The sequence below is a fragment of the Tiliqua scincoides genome, chromosome 3 (assembly GCF_035046505.1).
Source record: "Tiliqua scincoides isolate rTilSci1 chromosome 3, rTilSci1.hap2, whole genome shotgun sequence".
In the NCBI taxonomy this organism is placed as follows: domain Eukaryota; kingdom Metazoa; phylum Chordata; class Lepidosauria; order Squamata; family Scincidae; genus Tiliqua; species Tiliqua scincoides.
In genome coordinates, this window is record NC_089823.1 from 23,741,442 (window position 1) to 23,760,481 (window position 19,040).

Sequence of the window (19,040 nt, forward strand, 5' to 3'; positions counted from 1 at the left end):
ATGCAATGGAATGCTGAGAATGTCAGTTGGCTTAAGATCCTGTCTGGAGTGATTTGTTGCTGTCTGTGGAAGCGCAAGGGCATGTGCTGTGCAGCTAGAGAACTGTGCAATGGGAAACACCTGGAGACTGCTCTATATATGAATAGAACAATATTGTAAAGACCCTTATTGGGTCTAGGATAGCCTGCCTATGTAAATTGCCTTGAGTAATATCTGATGAGAAATTTGAGGATAAGAAAGGCAGTATATAAATAAATAAATAAATCCATGGCTGTAGGTGTGCATTGATGTTGGAGAGGTGGTATGTTATTCAGTGGGTACCGTCTCCATAATACCAAACCATGGATTTTCCCTCACAATATAGGTATGCAGGAAGAAACTAAAAAATGGTTTACCGAATTGGGTGCTACAGCGAAATATAGTTTGCCACAAATCAGGAAGTAGCTAATTACAAGCCCAGTCCTATCCCCTGCCATATTATAACATGCAGCTGTGCCAACAGAACATGTGCTACATGCTATGGGCAAGCAGCCAGAAGGCCAACCATAGGCCAGCTACCCAAGTCTTTTTAGCTGCCAGAGGTCTACCTAGAGGTAAGTAAAATATTTTACTTACCTCTAGTAAATAAAGCCTCTGGAAGCCAGAAGGTCTCCTTGGACTTAGGTAGCTGGTGTACGTAACTGGTGTAAGTCCAAGAAGAGAAAAGAGATGGATAGATTGAGAAAGAGTGGTTAGGATCCTGGTGTAAGTCACTGCTGCCGGGATCCAACCCCTGCCCTGCCCTCTCCACCCCTATCCAACCCCTGCCGTTTCCTTCCCCACCCATTACACCTACTTAGCAAGGTCAGCACAGGGTAGGCTCTGCAGTGGCAGACATGCCCCAAATGGCCCGGCAGCAGTGTGATATGCCATTGCTGGGCCTCTTACAACAATGAACAGGGAGATATACTGTTGTAAGAGGCTCACAGGATTGCACCCTAAATTGAGTGAACGGGGGGGGGGGGAGGAAATATACAAGCTCAGAGCTTGTTCCTCTATCACCATCATAGTTTAGTATTACATGTGAATGGAATCTTTGTGTTTTTCAGACTTTTTCCCACTGGAAGTAGGAGAGCAAGATCAAATAATTTGTACATGTCTACTTATTTTAAATGTTTGACATTGCTTAAATAATTTACCTGAGGCCATCCATGGTCTTCATCCTTTCTGTGGCCATGATCTTTTCCCACTAGGAACACGAAGCAGGTACAGGTGCCACAATTAAAAAAAACTCTGTGACTGTACATCAGTCTGTCATCTCAAAGAAAGAAAAAATCCAGCTATGACGAACCATGTAGAGCATCTCACTAGTTTCTTAAACCTCTCCCCAGAAGAACACAGTATTTCTCACTGCCTGTTCCTTATCCAGTTTCCTTGTCAAACCTTTCGCTGTAAGTAGCTCTTTGGAGGGCTTGGCTTCCTTGTATTCAGCTTCAAATTAAAGAGACTGGTGCTGTGCCCGGAACGTTATATGGGTTCATTCTGCACTTCAGATAAAGTCAAACAACTTTCTTTCTTGTGTAGGCAAACCTTGTGTTTTGCTGAGAGTGTGGAAATGTGGAAGCTGTAATTTTCAAGGCCGCAAAAGGCTACAATTGATCCCGAGTCTGCCCCTTTTATGTTCCCTGAATCTTAACATCAGATCCGTGTTCCTGACGGATAAAAAAGAAAGTGAGTAAGACAAGAGATAGACATGAACGCCGAGAGAAACAGCTCTGAAGGGTATGGAAAAGTCATTTCCTCATGAAGACATAGCTGCACTATCTGGGTTTATGAGTCATACTTCCAATTATAAATTCTTCTGCACTGTACGGTGCTGTAAGCAGAGGGAGAGTAAGAAAAAAGTTTCCCTTCCTCTTATAAACTAATTGCTCAAGTGTAAATATCTGTTCTCTGTACAAATGTAGCTGTATTAGTTAAAAACCAGAGTGCTACTTTCTCTTATCACATCATATGCTAATAGAAGATAGCTAAAATTCTTCTACCTTGCAGATAATTCTAGAGAAAAGTGGTTTTCTTTCTCATGTGTACAGGAAAAAACTGGATTGTAAGTGTACAGTGTAATCCTAAACAGATTTACTCAGAAGTAAATCCCACTCATCACAATAGGATTTACCTTCTAGAAGTGGGTTTAGAATGCAACCTTATAGCCCAGTGTTTCTCAAACTGGGTCAGGACCCACTAGGTGGGTTGCAAGTCAATTTCAGGTGGGTCTCAATTCATTTCAATATTTTATTTTTAATATATTAGACTTGATGTTACCATGGTATGTGACTGCATTTGGGGAAATGTTACAGACCTGTACTTCTCCTGTCAGATAGGACCAAAGAATACTTGGTCTATTTAACTGTACTTTGGAGATACTTAGTTTTCCCTAAGAAATAGTCACACGACCTTCAAAAGACTCTACCAGATTGGTCAGGATAATTCTGTCTTTGACATTTCAAAGTTGTTGTTTAATTTCTAGAGGATATTCCAAGAATCTGTTCATTTTCTAAAAGTTTGGAAGAAGTACACTGCTCATTAAAACATGCACCAGAACCCCTGGGTCAAACCAAAGACGCATCAGACATACCGAGTTGCCAACAATAATGACTATAGCCATTCATTCAGGGGCTGGTGAATCAGCTCTCACTGCCTCTCTCTCATAATGATCTGGCTAACAGCCAAGCAGCCTTTAGCAAGTTTGGGTCCCTCTGAAGCCCTATTTTGTATTAGGACATCAAAAGAAACTGACCCAATAATGAGAAGACCAAAATGAGGTTTTGATAAAGGATAGGAGATTAATTTGTCCACTGTAAATTCTCTCTAGGGGAGTTCAAGTAAAAATAACCAAGAAAGAGCCATACTGAGGACAAGACAAACAGATGAGGTTGCAGTGGCTCAGCCATGAAAGTGATGCATCTTCCTGTCCACAGAAGCTGTAAATAAACCCATCTGTTCCAAATAACTCCATATGGAATAAAATCTGTGTTTGATTCATGCTGCGTCATTTCCTGGGATTATCTTTCAATAAAGCCTTCATCATATGAAAATAAGGAATGTGCACTTTAAAAGAACCACTGCATAACATTTGCCACCTTTCAAGAAAATGAAAATGATCACACGATAATGACAAAGGGTTTTGTAGCCTCCATACAATTGCATTTACACACACCTCAGTAATTTAAATGTGCCATGAAGCCCATGATAAAAGAAAAAAGCCGTATGGAGTAACTGTGACATAGCCAGGTCCTTAGAATAAGAAGTATTTGACTTTAGCAGCTACTGCAATGAATTAGCTGTCAAAATGGGTGGTGGATGAGTAAAATGGCACAAATCACCCTCAGAACTATTTCACAAGGAACGAATCAACAAATGGACACTAAGATGGGCACCATGGGTCAAAATGGTATATGTGTAAATGCAAATATGTGTAAAGTGACATAGATTGGGGCAAAAAAATTTCTAGATTTCATATATACACTGATGGGGTTTGAGCTGTCAGGGACTAACCAGGAAAGAGGTCTTGGGGTCATGGAGGATCATTCAGTGAACCAACAACCCAAAGTGCAGTAGCTGTGAAAAAGGTAAAGTCATGCTAGAGGACATTTGAAAATAAAACTGAATATTATAATGCCCATACACAAAGCTATGATACAGCCACGTGTGGAGTACCATGTTCAATTTTGGTCACATCTCAAAAGGACATTGCAGAGATGGGAAAGGTGCAGAAGAGGACAACCCAAAGGAATAGGAGGTGGGAGCATCTTCCTTACAAGAAAAGACTATAAAGTCTGGGCTGTTTGGTTTAGAAAAAAAAAAAAAGAGACAACTAAGGGGATCCAGGATGATGAACTACGTATATGAACCTTTGGTCAGATCCAGCAGGGATCTTCTTACGTTCTCATATGACATTTGTATAGACCAGTTGTGCAATAATGAAGTGTTTCTCAAATTGTGGGTCGCGACCCACTAGGTGGATCGCGATCCAATTTCAGGTAGGTCCCCATTCATTCAATGTGTATTTATTTTTAATATACTTGATGCTATGATGGTATGTGACTGTTTTTGGGAAAATGTTACAGATCTATACTTTTAACAGGTTACTAGGCATATGCTTTTAACAATGATAGTCAATTGGGCTTACTCCTGCGTAAGTGTGAACAGGATTGCAGACTTTGGGATGTCTGGGGAATTTTTTGAAACGGATCAGCAACTGCTTGAAAGGGTTAGGAGGGTTCTTCTTTATTTTAAATAAATTTTTAAACTTGTACTTCATATGATAAAATCAAATGAGGGGCGTTAAAAGTTTTTCTACTTCATGATGTCACTCTTGGCCATGGCATCACTTACACGTTAATTACCTCACTTCCGGTTGGTCCCAACTGATTGTCGTTCTAAAAAGTGGGTCCTGGTGCTAAAATGTTTGAGAACCACTGGAATAATGCATTCATTATTAATGTAATATACATCACCGCCAGGAAGCAGAGGGCTAAACAAGAATAGTGAGGGAGAGGTCATGGAGGACAGCGAGGACTAGACCACCTCCTCTTTCCATTTTTTGCAGCTGATCACATGGAAAACTGGACATAACTTACAGCACAATCCTATGCCTCTCTACTAAGAAGTAAGCCCCACCGAGTTTGATAGGATGTACTCTCAAGTAAATGTGACTAGGGATGCAATTCTAACCACACTTTCCTGAAAGTAAGCCTCATTGAACAAAATAGGAGTTACTTCTGAGTAGACCTGGTTAGGCTTGTGCCCTAGGACTGCAACCTTAGGAGGGCCTTTCCAACTGTTTGCTATAATATACTGCAAGACTAAATTTTTAGTACTATATTTTCAAAATACAGTGAAGAAACAGTCAAGTTATCTGAGCTTCATTATTGTAAATCAGCAAGAATATAACACTCATAATCAGATATAAGAAAGTGAGGCTCACAGAAATACAATATAAAAGCTATAATCCTATGCACACTTTCCTGAGAGTAAGCCCCACTGAAGATAATGGTACTTACTTCTGCGTAGACAAGCCTAGGATTCTGCTCAAAGTTGCTTACTATTCATTATCAATAAGTCACAGCCATCTTTCTTCACATGGGGCCCAGAAAATTCCCAGCTGTATACCATCTGCTGACTTAGGAGGTATGGCATGCAAGAAACATGTGACTACTGGATGTACATATTTAGCTTACTGACTCTCTGCTTTTGATGTCAGAATTCCATATGACATCTGAAACTTACACCATGCTGGAAAATTTAGCTCTAGGAATACAAAAAATGGCAGAAGAATGAGGAGTAACATTATGTCTTTCTTATACAGAAACATTTTTTAAAAAGACATCCCCTTAAAGATAAGAATATTCCATTCCTCTCCTTGTACTATTAGGTATCACAACAAGAATGGCAGACTGCATGTGGAACAGATGTTACTAATGACAGTGATCTTTGAATGGTATTTTTAGAAATTCTGAAAGGAACTCTGGCCATAAAATAAGGGCTCACTGAATTTTTTTCTTTCCAAATTTTAAGTTCTGTAGAGGGGGCTATTGCTACTATACAGTTAGGCTGCAATCCTAACCACACTTTCCTGAGAGTAAGCCCCATTGAACAAAATAGGAATTACTTCTGAGTAGACCTGGTTAGGATTGTGTCCTTAGGGGTGCCCAAACCCTGGCCCGGGGGCCACTTGCGGTCCTCGGGGGCTCCCAATCAGGCCCTCAGGGAGCCCCCAGTCTCCAATGAGCCTCTGGCCCTCCAGAGACTTGCTGGAGCCCGTGCTGGCCCAACGCAACTGCTCTCAGTATGAGGATAACTGTTCGACTCTCCCCTGAGCTGTGGGACGAGGGCTTCCTCGACTACTTGCTGTTTCACATCTGTGATGCAGCAGTGGCAGCAAAGGAAAGGTTCGCCTTGCTTAGTGCAAGGCCTTTTATAGGCCTTGAGCTACTGCAAGACCTTCATTCGTTCATATAAGTTCCATCTCTAATATTCATTTATGTAAATTTATTCAAATTTTAATGCAAATTAACTCTTTTTTTTTCCCCGGCCCCCGACACAATGTCAGAGAGATGATGTGGCCCTCCGGCCCAAAAGTTTGGACACCCCTGCCTTAGAAGTACAATTCTCTAAAACCTATTCAATTGTTTCTTGGCTTCTTGGATTCTGCTGAGTGAGAAACAAGCCCTAAGCTCTGAGGGTCCCTCTCTGTTAAGAGCAGGTGAAACCCACATGTGATATCTCCCTGATCCTTGATGAAACCCACATGTGAAATCTCCCTGACACTTGGAAGACACAACCATCTAGAATAGTGGGGTCTCTCTCAAAGGATTGTCATAAATGTCATCCACTGATAAACCATAAAAATGAGTTCTAATTCTCAACATAAACTATTCTTGCCAGGTTCTACCAGCATTAATGTTAAAACAACTGCATTAAAATCTTTGATCATGTGGGACCAAACTTCCCCTTGTTTTATTATTTTATTAATATAAAAACTTGTGTCCTGCCTTTTCTCTCCTTAGTGAGGTACACAAGGTGGCTTATAATCAATTTAAAAACATTCATAAACTCACAAAAACAGGTACAAACAGCAGGCCAAAACACAGAAGAAAATAACCAGAGTCAAGAGAGAGCACAATGAAATGAATGAAATCAAAAGCTTGCCAGAACAGAAACAATCTTATCCTTTTGCAGGGTGGAAGCTCATCAAATCTCATGTGGCAAGGAATCTTTTATAACTTGGGAATGTCATCACTTCAAACAGAGTAGTTTATATTGGACTGAATCTAGTTCCACTTGGGAGGGGATAAAAATTAGCAAAGCTAAAAACATAAATATAATTTTCAGCCAGACTAATTTTTACCATTGCTACCTAGCAAATCCAGGAAAGCAAATCCATTTGCTATCTTCAAATAGGCCATCTTCAAATAAAACATTCTGTGGCCTTGTCCAAGCTTTTAATGGACAAATTAGAGGGGTAACTGCTGAGACAGCTCTTAGAAACCTTTTTATTAGGCCCTCTATTGGTGGTATAAAAATAATAGTACACAGTGTTCTCACAGGCCCATGGGTGTGTGCGTGAGAAAGAAACTACACTGGGTTTATTAACAAATTCTCATGTGGTAAGCAAACATGTAGCTTTAGGTGGAAATCTAGGTAATGTTTTCATTCGAAGGAACAATTTTGGCTAAAAGTAACATTTTGATTTTTTTTCCTCAAAAACATAAACTAGGCAGAAAGGCATGATTCAATGAGCTACGTTCTAGCATTAGTTAAGCCATTTCTGCCCAACGTTGCATATACACGTCAGGGACCAGATGTGTACACCTGTGGGCTGGGCAGAAATGGGTTAAGGACAGCTTGTAATTATTTCACCATCTAAATTTCTTCAGTGTATTTACTTTTGGCATTTGAAAGGGCAATTTACTCAATGCTTAGTATAACCAAGCTACCTTTGCTCATATCAAAAGGAAAAATGCAACGCGTTCACTAATGTGATGTGGTTCACTGTTGTGATGCCATTCAGGATTTATGCATGTGCATAGCTTTCAGGTAGCCTACAAAATCAGTTACAGACAGTATCCAAAACCAAATCAGTTTGAGACTGTGCATCATACCCACAAAAGGACTTCACCATTTTGAACCACTCTCAGAGGGTGATTAAAAGTATTGTGTTAACACACTAAGGGAGCTAGAAAGCACTGACATAAGGGCAGTGCAGCTCTGAGGTAAGGGAACAAACATTCCCTTACTTTGAGGAGGCCTCTATGAGTGCCACCCAACTGCAGGATGGAGCACATGTCCCACTGGCACCGCTATGCCAGTGCTGGAAGGCACTGACATAAGGGGTTAGGATTGCGCCCTTAAGTTAACAAACATGGACAACTAAATCCCAGACAAAGATGTCCACCACTCTGGAATTTCCACCTTTCACCCTGAACACCCTCAAGCAATGAGTCAATAACCCTCTTTGCACATTTAGATAACTTAGATGGAATCTGGCCCTACTCTCCATCCAGCTCCAGGTCATAGAATTGCAAGTCATCGGAGCAAAAGCATCTGAGCCTGTTGTGTCTTGTGTTCTGTTGGGGCCTCCCTGATGAGTCTCCCTGATGGGGTCTCACAGATGCTTCAGCCAGCTGTTCCTACTAGGATTACCAGTTCAGTGCCTGCTTTCTCACCTTTCTGTGACCTCTGCATTATCGCTCCCAGTGAGGTTTTCCTATTCATCCACATGCAAGTTTGTGATTAAAAAAAAAAAATTCCCAAACAGTTAAAAGGGAGAGAATTGGTGAAGGAGGCATATTGCATTTTTTTTATTGGACAAACTAGTTGTTTTGGAAGATGCAAGCTTCATCAGGCAAAATAATTACAAGATGGTTCATAATTTCAGGTTAGTTCGCAGAAGATCACTAAGTAGCTACCTGAATAAAAGGAGTGCCTTTGCTTCGTTGTATCTCTTTCAGTATATTTTGATCTACGAACAGATCAAACATATTATAAAAAGCATATATAAAAACATATGGGAAAAATACAGTTCAAAGTGATGAACAACTTTTATTATTAAGGCAACTATAACATTGCTTAGGTGTGTTAAGGCAAAATACCATTTGAAATTGGACACTGGCATTATGAAAGCGCTAAAAATAAGCTGGTGGGAAGAATCCAAAGACAAATTTCCCTCAGAGAAAGGACAGAGCAGCAAATTAGTCTATCTCCTTTTGTTCCTCAGCAAAGGCATAAATAATTGATAGAGAATCATTTGTGTGTACAATCAAGTTCTGAAAACACATGACCTCCAAGTTCTAAAAAGAGCTTTTAAAATATGTTCAGAATTTGACCTCCTTTTCAACATCTTCTGTCATGTAAGAACACAGAAATGCCATCAGTGCACATGAGCCAGAAATCTGCATATCTAATCACAAAAACTAACTTTGAGTCCATGCTTAAACATGCCAATGGCAATCCAGAGCCATTTGCCTACAAGCATTTCACATGCTCTTGAGATGCAAAATGCTCTGAGTGTATGTGGGCATCCCAAGAGAAGACATAGAAAATGATCAGAAAGCCCCTAAACATGCATTACCTTGCATATAGATTCAGCATCCCTGGAGCACAATGCTTGACTTTGGTGGGATTTTAATCCTATGGAATTACAGGTTCACCACCCAATTCTAACTAATTTTCCAATGCCAATGTGACCATTCTGTGCCATGCCAAAATGCATGCAGTATTCGGGGGGGGGGGCAGTCACGGAGTTCTCCACAAGATAAGGGAACATTTGTAAGAACCATACCATAATAAGTAAAGTTGACTGATGTTCTATAAACCTTTATGACATTTTGAAGAATTGAAAATTTTCATGCATGGATCAGTCTGTAACTTTTAAATAAAATTAGCCCATAATGTCTAACTCAGCGTTAGACTCAGAATGTGAGTAGGAACCCACTGGATGGGTCACAAGCCAATTTCAGGTGGGTCCCCATTCATTTCAATATTTTATTTTTAATATATTAGACTTGATGATACCATGGCCTGTGACTGCATCTGGGCAAATGTTACAGACCAATACTATATCTAACAAGCTACTTGTTATTTATTTAGGTATTTATTTATTTAGGTATTTATATACTGCCTTTCTTTGGTCATCAGATTTCTTCTCAGACTTTAATCCAAGGCTGTTTACATAGGCAGGCTGTTCTAAACCCCCTTAGGGATTTTTACAATTGAATGGTTCTAGTCTTTCATAGAACTCCTCATTCCAGCTGGATTCCTTCCCGGTTTGGTCTGGCCTCTCTGGCCCTTCGCCTCCCACGCTCCACTTGACAGCAACTCCTCTCTGCCACCTAGGGTCAGCCCATCAGTATATCAGCGTGTCGTCAGTTCTCGGGTACTTCCAGTTGTTTCCAACTGGCAACCTCAGATCTTCAGGCATACAAGGCGGCAGCTCTACCAACTGAGCCAGACCTCCTGCCCAGTATCTTGTATCTATAGATCAATATCTGATTAAGTATCTTGTTAGATACTATACTATGTATATCATTTTATATTGTATATGTATATTAATATACTATGTATATTATTCAACTGATAACAGTAGTGTGGCAATAGGTGTAAAATTTAACACTTACACACAAGCACACCCCCAAATAGGATCAAAACTAATCATTTAGGAAGTCATTCTCATACTTTCGATTCATGCCACTATCCCATTGACAGCCAGAAATCCTGACTGCCTGTTAACAAATGAGACATAAATTGGTGTGAAACAATGGTATAGGCCAGTGTTTCCCAGTGGACCCATCAGGGAACTGGAAGCAGGTCATTCCCCCTTAAGGGGAGTGGCCCAGCAAATATTCCAGCAGTGGCACCACAGTGATGCACCACCGCCAGAACCAAGGGGCTTTGTAACATACCTGGGGGTAGTACTGGTCATCCAGAAGGTGCAAGGAGCTCACAAACCTCCCCCTGCAAACCTCCCCACTGCCCCAAATAGTTCGTATCTCCAATGAAATCCCATTTCTGCTTTGCGATCGGTTTGTGAGGAGCTGCAGAATCCTAGCGAAAAACCTGCCACCGGGTACAATGTATATGATTGTAACCCTGATGGGGAGCCATGGCAAATGGCCCTGTAGGTCAAAGGAGCTGCCAGTCAAAAAGGTTTGGGAACCTTAGGCCAGGATTGCCCAAACCCCGGCACACGGGCCATTTGTGGCCCACTGGGACCCCCAATCTGGCCCCCAGAGAGCACCATCCTCTCCAATGGGCACTCGGCCTGCTGGAGACTCACCGGTGCCCGCGCTGGCCCGACGCACAAGCTCCGGCAAGGCTGTCTCTAGACTGCCGTGAGCTTCACGTCTGCAAAGCTCCACAGGCAACAGAGAAAAGACCAGCCTTGCCCCTGTACAAGCCCTTTTATAGCCTTGAACTAATGCGATACTTGCAAATGTCGTGTTCAGGTTTCTGAAAGGTCTTGCACAAGTGCAAGAGTGGCTTTTCCTTGCTGCCTGCATGTGGAGCTTGAAGCTCACAGCAGCTGGGGAAAGCCTTGGAGATGGGGCAAGCAGGATCACAGGCAGCCGGGACAAGCTCTCCAGCGTTGCCACCTCCTCCTCAAGCCTCCTCGCCTCCACATCTTGCCTCTCCAGCCTCCTTGCAGGTCGGTTTGAATGGGGGTGGGTGGATTGCTTTCACTGAGGTGTGGGGAGCCTGGCAGAGGGAGGAAGATCATTGGGGTGGGTTGCTTTCACTTTGAGATGTGGGAGCCTGACAGAGGGGGGAAGATCACTGGGGTGGGTTGCTTTCACTTTTAATGGGGAGCCTGACAGAGGGGGGATGATTACTGCTGTGTTTTAATGGGAAGAAACATGCTGCTTTTGCACTGGAGGGGAGAGAGAGAGAGAATAAAATCATGCTCCTCCAAGGAGGGGAAGAGAGTCCATGCTGGTGTATGTTTGTATTGAGGAGTGTGGTCAGGAGTTATTTTAAACCCCTCCCCCTTTTCTGGATCTCATGTGTATTAATGTTCAGTAAAATCCATTCATTCATATATGCCCCGTCTCTAATGTATTCATTTATGTAAATTTATTCAAATCTGAATTGTAAATTAAGTTTTTTTCCTCTGGCCCTTGACACAGTGTCAGAGAGATAATGTGGCCCACCTGCCAAAATGTTTGCCCACCGCTGGTATAGGCCAACACCCTCTCAATTAATCAATCTCATTACTTTCAGCAATGTGATGCTATGACTAGGGGTGTGTTTTTTTGGTAATATTTTTTCCACAATTTCTTGATTAAAATAGCAAATTGTGGTTTTATGTGTTTTTATTCCAAGAGCATATTTTAATAAATTATAATTATAAATTATAATCGCTTTAAAAATGTACTAGGTAGGTGGTATCAGGTCAGCAGATGCAGCCACAGTATGATAACTGGAAAAGTAATCTATTTTAATTTCTGTAAAATATTTTAAGCATCAAAATGTGGTGTTTTGTGTTCTTATTCAGATATTTTAACACCAAAAAGGTGGTGTTTTGTGCTTTTATGAATTATAACAACAAAAAACACCCCTAGCAATGGCAATATAGGCACTCCCAGTTTCTTACTAGGACTATATACTATCATTTGTCCATTGGCAGAGGTGTTTGTTTTTGTTAATAATGACATAAAAACACAAAACACCGCATTTTGATGTTTTTTTTTTTCCAGAAATTAACTGGAAAACTTTGAGATAATACTGCAGCTGTATCTGCTAGCACTATATCACCTGCCTCGTACACTTTTAAAGCATTTAAAATTAATAAAATGAGAACTTGGAATGAGAACTCAGAATAAAATCATATAACACCACTTTCTGCCTTTTTTTCAAGTCACAAAATCTATGAAAAAATAAAACCGTGTTCAAACACCTCTATCCATAAGCAACTATAGTGCTTTTGTAACTTATGGCATGCACAAAATCAGAGTACCTGAGATCCAGAAGGCTATGCAGCTATCTTAGATTCCTCCAAGGTTCAAAAATGATGCTAAGCGGGCAGCTGACCATAAGGTGACTGTTCTTCTCCCAAGAATTTTGGGACTGAAATATGGAAAAACACTTTCAAGCACATCAAACTGTTTACAGCATGGTCATGAAACTGCTATATTAGTCAAGGAGATCAGGAAAAAATTCCTGACAGTAAGTGTGGTTCAGCAGCAGAACAGATCACCAAGGGAGGTGGTGGACTCTCCTCACTGGAGATCTTCAAGCAGAGGATCGACAAGCACCTGTTGTAGATGCTCTAGGAGGATTTCCTGCTACAGGCAGGGGGTTGGTCTAGATCAGGGGTGCCCAAACCCCGGCCCTGGGGCCACTTGCGGCCCTCGAGGCCTCTCAATGCAGCCCTCAGGGAGCCCCCAGTCTCCAATGAGCCTCTGGCCCTACGGAGATTTGTTGGAGCCCGCACTGGCCTGACGCAACTGCTCTCAGCATGAGGGCAACTGTTTGGCCTCTCACATGAGCTGTGGGATGAGGTCTCCTTCCACTGCTTGCTGTTTCACGTCTGTGATGCAGTAGCAGCAGCAAAGGAAAGGCTGGTCTTGCTTTGTGCAAGGCCTTTTATAGGCCTTGAGCTATTGCAAGACCTTCATTCATTCATATAAGTTCATCTTTAATATATTCATTTATGTAAACTTATTCAAATTTTAAATGCAAATTAATTACTTTTTTCCTCGGCCCCCGACACAGTGGCAGAAAGATGATGTGGTCTTCCTGCCAAAAACTTTGGACACCCCTGGTCTAGATGACCTATTAGGCCTCTTCCAACTTTATGACTCTAAGGAAGAAAGGGGTGCTGCTACTGCCCTTGCTGGACGGCTCCAGAGAAGCTCTCCCCATGGTACTTCTAGGACTCTGCCCAACAGGGAAAATGAGGCATACCGAGGCAGGGAATATTTTTCACAGGTTTTTCTTGTTAAAGTCTAAATTCATTCCTTACCTTGCACATCCATCTGGCACAGCACACTTCATTTGTTCTGACTTTCTACGACAATCTGAACAATTCCAGGAGGTAAGCTGTATTAGTTTGTCACAGCAAACACAAAGGAGTCCTGTGGCACCTTAAAGACAAAGAAGCTTATTGTGGCTTATGCCCCAATAAATCTGTTAGGCTTTAAGGTGTCACAGGACTCTTTTTGTATAATCTGAGCAGTGTGAAGGAAAGAATTAGAAATAGGCCGCCCAAGGCCAGGACATCAGCACTTTAGGAGGGGAGGGAATAAAGAGAAGAAGAGAGCAGTAGGAATGACAGTGGGAACAACTGTATGTGCCCTGAATAAGAACATAAGAACAGCCCCACTGGATCAGGCCATAGGCCCATCTAGTCCAGCTTCCTGTATCTCACAGCGGCCCACCAAATGCCCCAGGGAGCACACCAGATAACAAGAGACCTCATCCTGGTGCCCTCCCTTGCATCTGGCATTCTGACATAATTTCTAAAATCAGGAGGTTGCACATACACATCATGGCTTGTACCCCATAATGGATTTTTCCTCCAGAAACTTGTCCAATCCCTTTTTAAAGGCGTCCAGGCCAGATGCCGTCACCACATCCTGTGACAAGGAGTTCCACAGACTGACCACATGCTGAGTAAAGAAATATTTTCTCTTGTCTGTTCTAACTCTTCCAACACTCAATTTTAGTGGTTCTGGTGGTTTAGAATCCCCTGGTTCTGGTGTTATGTGAGAGTGTAAAGAGCATCTCCCTATCCACTCTGTCCATCCCCTGCATAATGGTGTGTGTGTGTGAATAGTGAATAGTGTGTGTGAAAGACAGAGCACATGCGCACAAATATCACCATTAAGCATCAAGGTTAGAAAATGGAAGAGGTGACCTGGAGCATATTTCTGCAGCAGAGGCAGTTAAACATACTTGGCAGTACTGCAAAAGCAGTGTTCCCCTGTGTCCTTGCTAGTAAGGGGGGTTTATGTACAGACTGTGCTTCACTACCATGATTGTACAGATAATTTACTGTCTTCTCCAGTGTATGAGCTTTTATTATATTATTTATCAGTGTGTCTTCTACCTATAGCCTTCTACAGGAAACCTTCACAATGTACACTGGGTCTGCAGTAGCTCTAGAACTGCAGTGCTTCTAAAGAAAGCCATAAGATGCAATTACAGAAACGGGGTATTAGGAACTGATTCACAGGGCAAGAATTAGGGCTACCATCTTCCGCAAAGAACCACCAACTACAAGGCTAGAGCAAGGCAGTGGTTGATAATATACTTTGCACACATCTAAAAAGCAAAGACTCTTTTTACTTACTTACTTACACAATGTGTAGCCAGTAGTCCTCAGCTGTTTAAATCCTTGATCTGTTCTCAGCCCCAATCTGTGATGTAGGATCTACTTTTAATCTTACACCAAATTGTTTTTTTTGGCTTGCACTCTTTCCTTTTCTTTTCGCCCCCTTCTCTGTCTCTCTATTTTTCCTTTTTCCTTTTTTTCTTTTTAACCACCAAATCCTAAAGAACACCAAAATCGTACTGGTGCACCAGTCACCCTTAATTGGGTCTTCCTGACCAACAGTGGAAGACTAGTGCTATAGCCAAAGGTGTTGGTTGAAAACAAGTTGCAGCCAAAGATCTGATTTTGGCATACCTGCTGTCTTTGAGAAATTATACATCATAAAATTGACAAATATCAATGCTGAAATATCTGTTTTGAGCTCTAATATAGAGCTTGTGGGGGGCAAGACTGCTAAAACTGGGGCAAATCAGGGGTTGGAGCCTGTGGATTTCATTCACGACCTTTAACTCCCCCCATAATTCAAGTATGTACTGCATTGTTCTGACATTCAACAGAATTCTAAGGAAATGAAGCATTTAAAAATGATTTTTCTATGGGGTTGTGCTGTTCTGCAATAAGGAGCATGATCTGGCAAGGGGAATACCCTCTCCCTGCCCCCTGAGGAATAGCTGGACCTCCCGAAAGTCCTCATGAAGACCTACTATGTACACTCAGACAAAGAATGCCATGCCGGAGCAACTTATTTTTGCTCTCTCTTGAATTACTGGTAATTTTCCATCACAGATGTCAGCAAGGCCTTGGTTGGGCTTATGGTACTATAGTACTACTTAATACTGTAAGATAAGAAAATGTGAAGTCAGAAAGAGGCTGCTCTTTCATTTCCAATTAAGATGATTTTGTTAGGGAATGCATGTGGACCAAGAACAATCAATTAGACACAATACAGAAATGAACAGGTCAGTTGCAATTAAAATATTTGTAACTGAGTAATCTCTTCCATTTGCACTGGAAAGTCAGTCCTTCTTTCATCTGTCTACAAAGAGTACACAATTTCATGCCTACAGACAGATAGAGGGAAAGCATTAACTGAAAAGCAGCTGTCAAAATACATGGTATGGAGTTTCCTTAAGGGGAAGGGTTACTGACTAAAACACAAAACATTAAATAAAAATTTAAAATCTCAAGGTTTCTTATCATATCAATCATACTTGACTTCTGCTTTGCAAAGCATTACAGTGAAAATCGGGCAAGGTGAAAGCAAGCATTCACAATGTGACTATCTGCCTATGAAAACGTCCAATTGTTCAAGGCATACGGTGAGGGGGATGTCCATTGTTTTATCTAGTTGTGTGAAGGCTATGTATAGGCATTGATGAGATCATCCATTGTCATTCCAAACAAAGACTGCATCATGAACCTCAGTGTCCACTCCTGCTGTATTCCCAAATAAGCCCTATTGAAATGAACAGAAGTTGTGCAGCAGCTGTGCCTGGTTGGTTGTGTCCCAAATCCATACAGAAGCCAATTACCACATCTTCAGTAAGCCCATTACCACATCTGCAGTAAAGCTCAGGTTTTCCCATGCAATCAAGACAGAAGCAAGTTTCATTCACCCTCCAAATAACATCGCAACTTGCAAGGCACATTTCAAGAAATCCCCCTAAATTTACAGGCAAAACAGTGGATTAATAGTCGGAACTAAAAAGCAATTGCTATTGTGTTAAGGACATTGCAGGCAAATAGCATGGTGCATCCTATCAAATCTCACCCAAGAAACTGCAGTGACTGAGCAATTTTCAACCAAGCCCCTACTTACATCAGCAGATGAATTGCCAGCAGGACCACTGGCCAGCCACTGTATTTGCCTGTTTCTCTACAAGCCACGTCCACACACTGGCCAGATTGTTATGCCATTTCTTCCATTGGTGGTTTCTGCTTGACTGCATCTGCAACTTGAGAGGACTGCATGCCTTGTCTTAAATCAGCTGTTTCTACAGAGCCATGCATGAACACTGCTGCAGTCTTTGCCTATTCAAGCTAGATCAATGCAGGAAAGGCTCTAGCTCCCCCTTCCTGCCTTTCCCTCTCTCTCTCCTTTGTTTTTCTTAAAGTGATAGGATCTCACAAAGCTTAGGCATCTGTACACCCAAAAATCAATTGCAGCTGTCAAAAATCAATTGCATCAATTGATACTGTCATGGAGCAAGGGCAAGATACCACTACAGTGTTAATAATGAATATTTAGAATTATTTTTTAATCTCTATTAATTAACCATTCAGATTATTATAACTGAAAACCTTTTTTTTTTCCAAAGTGGCAAATATTATTTTGTATCAATCCTGCTTTCCTTTTTAAGAGTAATCTTTTCCAAAGCGAATAATGAACAGTGTAGCTCTTCTATAATTATACAATACACTGGTGCCTGAATTACTGGTGTCCCACGGACAACTGGTGTTGGAACTTTCACACAGGCACAGTTGTAGTGCTGGGCCAGCTTTTTCAAGACACATACATTACAACTTCCAGATAGGCCTCCTGAACAGAACCAGTAAGTATGTTCGAAACTTACGGTTCAGTACAGTTTTGGGGGATTTCAAAATGCACCAGAAGATGTAGCTCAGAACAATATTTTGTGAGGAACAAATCTGAAAAGAATCACAGTTGCCCTTGATCTGTTTTACACAAATGATAACAAGAAAATAAAAAGTATCCAAAAATTAAGTCCCAAACAAAAGCATGAGTTTTTAGCAATATGACCGGAAGCAGAGTTAGAGGGGGTGGCACAGTAAGTATGGCACACTCCGCAATGTACCGTGTAAGCTGCCCCTCCCCCTTGGTGTTGGAGCCAATCAGGGCAACAATGGTGCTTTGCCATCGCTGCCCCAAATGACTCCAACGCCAAGGAGGAAGGGTAGCTTATACAGTACATTGCGTAGCATGCTGTTCTTACCACGCCACCCCCCTCTAGCTCTGTTTATGAATATGACGAACTTTGATTCTTATTGGCTTAAAAATAACCCAAGGAGAAGCACATAAGATTGTTACTCCTCTGATTGTACCATTATTTCCTCTTAGCACCATTCATTACTGTTTCTGCGTTATAGAGAATATCAAGACATATTTCTTCCTCATGCAAGTCAGAAACCTGAATGCTTTTCAATGCTTCCATCTTTGCTAATTGATATCAATAAGAGGTACAAACTTCAGGCTGCAACCCTATCCAAACTGACCTGGGAGTGACTCCTACTGAACTCAGTGGGGCTTACTTCTGAATAGACATGCATAGGATTGAGCTGCAAGTATGTTCCCATTTGTCATGAGCCAATAGTCCTACATTGCTTGTAAACGAGAGTGATGCACACCCTTTACCCTTTTCAGTAATTGGTTAAATCCTTTTATTTTACCAGGCTTTTTAGAACTGTTTTAGGGCCCAATCTTATCCAAATTTCCAGCGCTGATGCAGGCACAATACACCCCCGAGATAAAGGAACAAACATTCCCTTACCTTGAGGTAGCCTCCAAGATTGCTCTCCCATTGCAGGATGCAGTGTACACCCATTGGCATGGCTGCATCAGTGCTGGAAAGTTGCATCAGTGCAGCCACAATGTAGCCTTGAGATAAGGAAACAAATGTTTCCATACCTTGTGGAGGCCTCTGTGACTACCTCACCGCTACAGGATGCAGCACACACCCCACTGGCGTGGCTGCACCTAAAATTGTATAGGATCGGGCCCTTAGGGCCCAAACCTATCCAATTTTCCAGCGCTGGTGCAGTCGTGCCAACAGGACGCGCGCTGCATCCTGCAATAGATGGGCAATCACAGAAACCTCCTCAAGAGGGAAGGTTTGTTCTCTTTCCTTGGGGCAGCATTGCAGCTGCACTGGCACTGGAAAATTGGATAGGATTGGACCCTTAGGGTGCAATCCTAGCCACTTATACCAGTGCTTTCCAGCACTGACATAGCAGTGCCAATGGGACGTGCGCTGCATCTTGCAATTGGGTGTCACTCACGGAGCACTGACATAAGGGGTTAGGATTGGGCCCTTAGTCTCTGGTTTTTATACTGTATCAAGTTTTTAGGTTTTATTGGATTTTTGTGGCTTATTTTGTTTTAGACTGGTGTAGGCAGTTCTGGAGATGAAACAGCAAAAAAGCAGCACACAGTGGAAATTTTTATTTCATATCTGATATTCTGAAAATAGACACTCTTCCATCAGGAATG

General features: G+C 41.7%; 1 protein-coding gene across 2 annotated transcripts in view; it reads right to left on the minus strand.

Annotated features, from left to right (window-relative positions):
* The window catches only part of SACS (sacsin molecular chaperone), a 69,044-nt gene extending 52,279 nt beyond the window's left edge, over window positions 1-16,765 (minus strand). The window contains exons 1-2 of one of the 2 annotated variants that reach the window (XM_066620798.1): window positions 16,632-16,765; window positions 1,179-1,691 (exon numbers count right to left, since the gene is read on the minus strand). In XM_066620798.1, coding sequence (XP_066476895.1) covers window positions 1,179-1,216 — 38 coding nt within the window. In that variant the 5' untranslated portion in view covers window positions 1,217-1,691; window positions 16,632-16,765. The remainder of the gene's footprint in view (window positions 1-1,178; window positions 1,692-16,631) is intronic. The other variant, XM_066620800.1, reaches the window with a different exon arrangement.
* Window positions 16,766-19,040: the final 2,275 nt, after the last annotated feature.